The 8,597-nt window shown below is 45.3% G+C and overlaps 1 protein-coding gene across 1 annotated transcript; it reads left to right on the forward strand.

Annotated features, from left to right (window-relative positions):
- Positions 1 to 266: 266 nt before the first annotated feature.
- Positions 267 to 8,592, forward strand: foxn4 (forkhead box N4). Its single transcript, XM_030417050.1, has 10 exons — positions 267 to 1,099; positions 1,705 to 1,803; positions 4,212 to 4,381; positions 5,482 to 5,594; positions 5,691 to 5,801; positions 6,451 to 6,578; positions 6,674 to 6,770; positions 6,867 to 7,074; positions 7,184 to 7,576; positions 7,664 to 8,592. The coding sequence occupies exons 2-10, from the start codon at positions 1,724 to 1,726 to the stop codon at positions 7,912 to 7,914; spliced, it is 1,551 nt and encodes a 516-aa protein (XP_030272910.1). The 5' UTR covers positions 267 to 1,099; positions 1,705 to 1,723; the 3' UTR covers positions 7,915 to 8,592.
- The last annotated feature ends 5 nt before the right edge of the window (positions 8,593 to 8,597 follow it).

Below are 8,597 nucleotides of genomic sequence, written 5' to 3' on the forward strand. Positions count from 1 at the left end.
TTCTTTTCTTACTTGAGAGAATTGCTCAATCTCAAGAAAACCTGCAGCTGGAGGTTGTGTGTTTTGCTTTTTGTGACAACTGACACAGTGATTTGTTATTTCTTTGACTGATGCACAGTAATGCGTTCAGAACCAGTCCTCCGTGATCGAGTGTGAGCCTTTTTGCCGCCTCCTGCTGCAGCCCTCCCGGCCCCCCCTGCGCTGCGCCTCCCTACGCGCCTCCCCGGCTCTTTTTCCCACTGCTGAGAGGAGCAGGACGCGGCCACAGCGGCGGGAAGCAAATTATCTACAAGCACTTCCCTTAAAAAAAAAAAAAAAAAGTTCACACTCACATACACAGATGCCACCACAAGTACCGACTCACACCGTCTTAGACCTGATCGAGGCAGCTTACTGGGAATAACCTGCCAGAGAGGATGAAGTGGAGCACTGTGGATATTTAAAGTTCTTCATTTTTGGAGTTTTTCACTCATTTATTTTAACATTTCTAGTCTAACTAACCTCAAACAGGATTTAGGCCCGAGCTCTTGAACTCATTTGTGTGTTTTTTTTTTTATTAAGACGCACCTGCCTCAGGAGGAAACACGCGCACAGGACGCGCGGGGGGAGATTTCCTTTCAAATCAGCTCATCGATTTAATAATCATCCAGTAAGAGGACGACAGTGTGTGAGTGGAGTATGGCCTGATTTTTTATGGGTTTTTACGCAACAAACTTTGTGTCTGGACGCAGTCGGAGGAGCGCGTAAACGCACCGTGACGCGTAAAACTGAGAGAAAAGTAAAAAAAATCTCCTGATCATCATCTTCATCGTCATCATCGCTGCTGCTGCTCTCGCATGTGAAGGGAAGTGTGGCCGCTGTCCGGACTGTTAACAGGAGCTGAGTTAACAGCAGCTGTCAAACTCATGAGACCCTCCTGCCCCTCGGGCCAGTGGGAGCTGCGCCGCTGAGGTCTCCACTGCGCATGTCAGAGCGCTGGACAGCTACCAGAGAGGGAAATTTAAAAACGGTTTTCTGGGAGAATCAAGTGCAACACAGTGAAATACAGTAGAGGGGCTCTCGACCTGCAGACAACACACTCCAGTATCATCCAAAACAGGTGAGATTCGAACGATTTCTCTCCCTCAGCTTCACCATCTTTGTCGGATTGTTGTTGTTTTATCAGAATATTGAGATATTAGTGATGTTTCTTTTAGACTTTAAGCATCTTTTCTGTGTGTGCCACGCTCAAAGACAAGTCTGAGGCCAGTGAGACCTAACTGTTATGTAAACATGTGAACTGACCGCTGAAAGAAAACAAGTTCTATTATCACATTTTTCTACATTATCAGTATTTTTGTGAAATTAAAGCGGTGAGATATAAGGGGAATTAAAAACAAAGTCTTCAAACAGTAAAGAAATCGATTTTGTCTGCAACAAAAGGATTCAGATGCTGAATATAATGTGTTAAATGTTTATTTTCACATTGTTTATTCATGTGTTTATATTCTTACGCTGTGTTTAATGTTAACTGAACCTCAGATTTAAGTTTTATGGAGGGTTTTTTCAGAAAAAGCACATGATGTCCCACCATGTTTACTCACTTAGATGAAGCAATATTATTAATACTGAAGTAATTTCTTCGATCCAGCTTGTTTATTTGACTTTGATGACGCACTCTTTGCAGACGGGGGCGTTAATTTAATTCATTTTTTACGACAAAAGGTACCACACATCCCAGGAAATGATAGAAGGTGGAATTACATCCAGGATGTCAGGAATCATTGAGAATGCTGGGCATCATCCGTCCCCACAGGACTACAGGTAAGACTTCTGAATTAATAAATATAACCAGGTCGAGCAGTTGCAGGAATCTAAAAAAAAGTGCTGAACAACGTGTTAGTTTTTTGTTGCACGTTGTCAAAAACACTCGGGATCAAAATGCGAGACGCCTCAATAGATAAAAGGCATATTTTTCTATTAATCAAACCCTTTTAAGGTGTTTCCCAAACGGGCCATGGGACAAACTGTCTAAGCCCACTATGTTTAATCTGAAGGTAGATGGACAGCTCTTTTTGTGCATGGGGGGTTTCACGATAAAGGAGAGAGAAGAAAAAAATCCTGAAGAATAAATGATTTTCAGTCTGAATGGATCTGTCAGAAACCATCAGCTCTGTTTACACTCCCGCTGTCGGCACACGGAGAGCCTGAGCCTCTTGGCCTGCCGGCTCAGGGGGAGACGGGGCGCTCTGGGTCACCAGTATGCACAAGTGGCTCCCAATTAGGAAAAGGAGCGAGGGAGGGAGGGAGGGAGGGGGGAGACGGAGGGGGAGGGTGGAGGAGGTGCAATATTTAGTGTTGTTGAACCTCTGGGAAGGCTCGGAAGACACACGGAGACACCAGCTCAACATGTTTTGCATCAGTGAACAATTTCTATGGTGCTGGTGGAGAAGGGGAGGAGGGGAGGAGGGGGAGGAGGGGGACACCACCCAGTGTCTCATCCAGTCTGCAGTTTCCATCAGTCTGAATCAAGCGTGTGGTCAAACTTGAGCAGTTCTGCGAGTCACAAGTGTAAAAAGCAAAGACTGCACACAGTTTCCAACCACAGATACTTTGGTGCTTTATTACAGAAAACACAAAGGAGAAAAAAGTCTCTGCGGTTTTACCTTTGTGCTCCTCTCCTCCAGCAGACTGTGATGCTTGAACTTTCATATTTTTTAATGTTGTCAGAAAGCTTACAGCAGCAAGGCAGAGAAAAATAAAGAGGTGCAGCAAACGTCAAAGCTCCTGCTGAGATACTGTGGCTAAACCTCACGACGCCACCATCACTCCAAATCTTTTTTTTACTGGCGCATGCAAGGTGTTCCAGGACGTGTGCTGCTGATTCCCGGCTGCGGTGATGTCACTCACTCAGACGGCAGACACACGGCCCTGACCTCAAACTACATTTGCACCCCCTCCGGCCCCCGAGGCTCCGTTGATTTCCCCATTTTTTGGGGGGAGGAAGGACGGGAGGGGAGAGGGGCTGATGGTGGGGAGGAGGGAGGACGTTCGGGATGGAGGCTGGAAAGGGACAGGGAAGCAGATGGCATCCTATTTGTCCCTCTTATGTGAGGGCTGTCATTCCAACAGATTAATGCAAGGGTCGGGTAAAGAAAAGAAACGACAGAGACAATCAAGGAAGGGTCTGGGGAAGACAATAGGGCCACGTGCCACTGGGCAGATTTGTCGTTTGGGACACAATAGGTGATCATTTTTCAATAGACGGGGCCAACTGTTGCAGGCAACATGTGCTGCTGTCCCATGTTTCAAACGATCTCATGCGTTGTTTACTTATGATTCAGCCAATGGTTAAGGCGAGAGCGCGGTCACCTGACACAGGGTTGATTTTTTTTTTTTTTTTATTAGTGTGTGTATGAGGAGGAGGAGGAGGAGGAGGAGGAGGAGGAGGGTGTTCACTCCTACACTGTCCACAGACACACAAAGTAACTGAATAGTGTGTGTTGTCATAGCGACCCCAATTACTAAACCCCTCGCACAGAAAGTGTGTGTGTGTGTGTGTGTTCGTGTGTGTGTGCGCGGAGAGAAGACTGGAGAGGATTCAAGAGGATTCCTCCCTTTTCTTTCTTTTTTCTCTTTGAGGCTCGCCACATAAAAGACGTAATGACTGAAAGCTGATTGGTGCTGGCGGTTCACTAGTTAAACACGAATCCTGCTTCATTTTTTTTGTGTGCGCGGAAACATTTTTTATTCTCTTATCTATTAGCATAAAATTAAAATTTTGATTAATTTAATTTTTTTTCTCCAATTTTTTTAACAATCGTCAAAAAGCAGACAACTATAAATTACAAAAGAAACAAAGATCACTCCCAGGAGAAAGAAACAAAAATCCGAGCGGATGATTTAGTCCGAATGAAAAGCTTCTTTAACTCCCTCATTGTTGATTAAAACCGCCGCCGCTAAATAACACTTGTAGTTAATCTCCTTACGGTAAATCCTGGACGGCACGGCTAATACGCGGCTTCACTGAGCAGCTTTCATCTCTGTTTCCAAACACTCACACTCACCACAGCCGTGTTGACTTTGAGGGACAAAATGTTCCATCAAGTGTTTACATTTAAATTCCACTTCTGGTCTTCGTGTGTCAGAGCTGACGGCCGTGTTAACCCCCCCCCCTCCCCCGACACACTCCCCCCCTCCTAACCTCCCCCATCCTCTTTCTCCCCTCCAAGGCTTCTGACCACGGACCCCTCCCAGCTGAGGGAGGAGGACCTCCCTGGGGACCTGCAGTCTCTGTCATGGCTCACCTCTGTGGACGTGCCCCGGCTACAGCAGATGGCTGACAGCCGAGGCCACAGTAACGGGCCCTCCCAGGGCAGCAGCCTGCTGGAGCAACAGACAGGTGAGGTGACAGGGAGGGGACGGAGCAACGTTCAAAAACCGCATCCTCTCTCTGATTGGATGAATCAGCACTGCCCGAGTTTAATAAGAACATCCTGAAAAATAAAGACAAATGACAGTACAAGACTGACACGGTTAACCTCAGAGAATAATTCAGTTTGATAGTTTTGGAGGGATTTGTTGAGTTTTGAGCATTTGTTCATCTTCATATTGTGATGAACAGATTAATAAATATATCATAAACATGATAAAATGGTTCTCAAAAGACAAGCCCACAGATCTTATATTGAAAAATTGAATTCTTGAAAAAAAGAAGAGGATTTAAAGGCAGGATATGGTTTTGTTTTACTTCGCTCTATCATTCTATTTTTAATCCTCAAAGACTTACTAAAAAAACAGCTATTGCTCTAAAATGTTTAATCACTTTTGAACTGCTAATTTTATCCATATGCTTTGAAAACTCATGTAGAGTTTTTCAGCTTTTCAGTGGTTTCACTTGTCTTGTTTGGGCATTCAGTAACTGTGCCTGCAGAGTGACTCAATGGAAATATAATGTTCTTTGTATTTACGCTCTTACTTCATATTTGGACACAACTACACGGTCAGCAGATACACGTATTTGTTACTGTAAATGCCTGAGATGATATTATAATAAATGGCTGTAACTTGCTTAGAGAAGGTCGGATGGAAACAAAAACTCAAAGGAAGTACTTAAACAATCTCATACTTCTTTCTGAATAAAAAAAGATAATAAGCATCGTGAGGTTCTGTTTGAATTCACAGTAAAACAACAAACTAACAAGAAAAAAAACCTGCTGAATCTTGACTGCCATTTTTTAAAAATTATGGTAAATTCATCCATTCTTCGACAAAGCACACGCAAGCTCGATACTTTAAATGAGCCGGACTGAAACTTAAAGTCTTCCTGAATAAAACGATGTATTGCACTTGATGCTGACGGCTAGAATAGTGTAAGAAGAACAAAACTGGCAGTCAGCTCCATTCCACAGGAAAGATGAATAACTATCTGAACGAGTGGGAGAAAAGAAATACCTGATGAAGGGTTTTTCGTAACTTTCCTTTAATCTTTCCCTCTCACAGCTCAGCTGAACAACATGACGATGTCAGCTGGTCAAGGCTCCATGCTTCACCTGCAGAGCAACATGCAGCACAGTCCTCTGGGCATCAGCATCGTCAACACCCACAGCGGCAGTGTGAGTCTCAACAGCAATGCAAGAAAAGAAAAACCATCTGTGTCGTGTTTTATGATGCTTATACGAACTGAAGATCCGTGTGTGTTTGTTTCCCAGATGTCTCCGTTCTCCATGAACGGGCTGCCCTCTCCAGGGTACCAGTGTCCTACCTCAGTCTACCAGCCGACACCTCAGCAGGTGTATTCACTAACCCAAACTGGACAACAGGTACTTAACTCTGAACTAGCAATCAAGAAACACTGTGAGAAGTTCCTCATAGGAGGCTGATTGGTCCGACTATTGTCGTTCTGCCACAAGGGCAAAGCTTAAAGGTGCATTATGTAGAAATTTTAGATTCCGACATTAAAAAGTAAAATTATAAACAGATTGGAAAGAAAATAGTTTTGATGTGTTGCAGAAGTTAGCGAGAAACCAGCCCACCCTTCTTCATAATACCACTCTGAGCCACTAGCTGCATGGCTAATGGAGCTAACTGGCTAACAAAAGCTACATACTTTGGTGATATGCTCTCCGCTATTTGTATGAATTCAACAAGTGGCCGATTCTTGCATATTGTGCCTTTAAAGCCAGGCAAAGAAACTGCCTGGCTTGGTGAAAATGACGGTCTTTTGAACCATATTTATCTTGATGGTGTGACGCTCAGAGGATTTAGTTTAGACTCCTAGAGTCATCATCTCTCCGGTAATATTGGTCCCGTTTCTTCACGAGGGAGATCGTTTTTTCTTTGGTTACCGATTTGTTGGTTCCCTGTTGCTTCCTGTGTGGATCGCTTACAAGGACCTCTGCAGTCAACTTACTGACTTGATATAAACAGTAAAATTGTAAAGTTCTTCATCATTCTTTTCATGTCTCGCAGTGTTCAACCGGTGGGCTTTATAGCAATGTCTCTTTCAACAACCAAAGTCTATTCACACAACCTCGCCTGGCTCCGCAAGACCAAGAGCTGCAGCCCAAGTCTTTCCCCAAGCCAATCTATTCCTACAGGTGAGACCTCACCTTTTAATCTGAAATATAACATCTGTCATTTCTTCTGAACGACAGTCAATTAACGTTTTATTTCCTGGTGATTTTTTTTCTAGCTGTTTGATTGCCATGGCCCTGAAGAACAGCAAAACTGGCAGCCTTCCAGTCAGCGAGATCTATAGCTTTATGAAGGAACACTTTCCTTATTTCAAGGTGCAGTATGTTGTTAATACTACAGAAAAGGATTTACAGAGAGGCTGCATGTAGATGCAGAATGTGACTGACTGACCAATACTCCTCTGCCTGCAGACTGCACCTGACGGATGGAAGAACTCGGTCAGACACAACCTGTCCTTAAACAAATGCTTTGAGAAAGTGGAGAACAAGACGAGCAGCTCGTCCCGTAAGGGCTGTCTGTGGGCGCTGAACCCTGCCAAAATTGACAAGATGGAGGAAGAGATGCAGAAATGGAAGCGCAAGGACCTCCCGGCCATCCGCCGCAGCATGGCGAACCCCGGTCAGCAATGCATTCTGTTAAATGTAAAATGTCTGCAGCCCAACTAGGCAAGTGTGTAATCAAAAACCGGCAATGTCATGAGTCTGATAATCTGTCTTTTCCTCCGCAGACGAGCTGGACAAGCTGATCACAGATCGCCCAGAGAACTGCAGACGTAAGCCTCTCGAGCCCGGGATGACCCGGCTGCCCGGCTGTCCGACTGGCCTCCCGCTGCCCGTTCCGGCTCAGATGCAGCCTCAGCCTATAGTCACGCTGTCCCTGCCCTGTTTGCCCATGCACCAGCACCACCAGCTCCAGGCACAGCTCCAGGCTCAGGCCCGCCTGGCTCCCATGTCCCCTGCCCCGGCACAGACGCCTCCCCTCCACACAGTCCCTGACCTCTCTCACAGTCCGCTCACCCAGCAGTCTGGCAAGCCCCCTGATGATTTCTACAGTGTGCACGGCGACACACACACAGAGGTGGACGCGCTGGACCCTAGCATCATGGACTTTGCCCTTCAAGGTAAATATACATTTCTAAGGGTCCTTTCTGTTTTTGGTTCGCTAGATAATTAAGATCAGCACATTCATCCCTCGATTTTCTGCTCAGGCAATCTGTGGGAGGAAATGAAGGACGACAGCTTTAACCTGGATGCTTTGGGCACCTTCAGTAACTCCCCCCTCCGACTATCAGACTGTGACTTGGGAACGGCCAACCTCCCTCCCGTCTCCGCCGGAGCAAACATGCCACTGTCGGACGTGCAAGTAACAGGCCTGTACACCTCCTACGCCTCCCAGGATCACCTGTCCTCCCAGTACATGGTCACACAGGCCAACAGCAAGCCCATCGCCCTGTTATAAAGCCGCCGACCCGCCTCCAACAGAGTCGACCCGATTTCACTCGACTGCGCGCGTGGACGTCTGAGGTCACAGTCGGAAATTCCCGTGTGAGAACACAAATCGCACTGCTTTCCGTCAGTCAGCCGGGAGCTGCTTGGAGATTTTAAAATCATCTCAGTCCGCAAGAAAAAAAAACGCTCGTTAAGAACTAAAAAACTGCTGAAAGAAAGAAGCATGTAAGACTTAAGATATCTAGCTTTGCCAAGCAAAGACTCAAAGCCTGTATGAGGACAAAGACTCTATGTGGAGATGTAAGAAGTTAGCGTCCACCAGTTTTTTTTCTACCCTTCACTCTGCGTTTTAAAGCCGTCCATACCGTAGCTCCCCGTCTCTTGTCTGTTGTATTGTGCTAGACATTATTGCTGTGATGTTTTATTTATATTTATAAAAAGGCAGCTGGAGAAGGTGATGACTCGATCAATCCTTTGCTGTATATATTTGAATGTTCGCCACAGAAAAGCTTTTCTTTCGACTGTATTTACCCACTTCGTCCCAAAACGCAGACGCGTGCCAACACTTTACGCATTATTCTTTTACACACTGTGATTAACGTGTCTCAAAAGTCAGATGTATATTATGTTCATTAACTTGATCATGATAAAAATCAAAAAAGGGTAAATAAAAGAAGTTTCTTTTGCCAAAAA

The sequence above is a fragment of the Sparus aurata genome, chromosome 5 (assembly GCF_900880675.1).
Source record: "Sparus aurata chromosome 5, fSpaAur1.1, whole genome shotgun sequence".
Classification (NCBI taxonomy): Eukaryota; Metazoa; Chordata; class Actinopteri; order Spariformes; family Sparidae; genus Sparus; species Sparus aurata.

Bases quoted from the DNA above. Each gene is read 5' to 3' on its own strand.
- foxn4 (XM_030417050.1), top strand. From the start codon at position 1,724: ATGATAGAAGGTGGAATTACATCCAGGATGTCAGGAATCATTGAGAAT. The intron at 1,804-4,211 runs GTAAGACTTCTG...CTCCCCTCCAAG, and splicing joins CCGTCCCCACAGGACTACAG to GCTTCTGACCACGGACCCCT. The intron at 6,771-6,866 runs GTGCAGTATGTT...CTCTGCCTGCAG, and splicing joins AACACTTTCCTTATTTCAAG to ACTGCACCTGACGGATGGAA.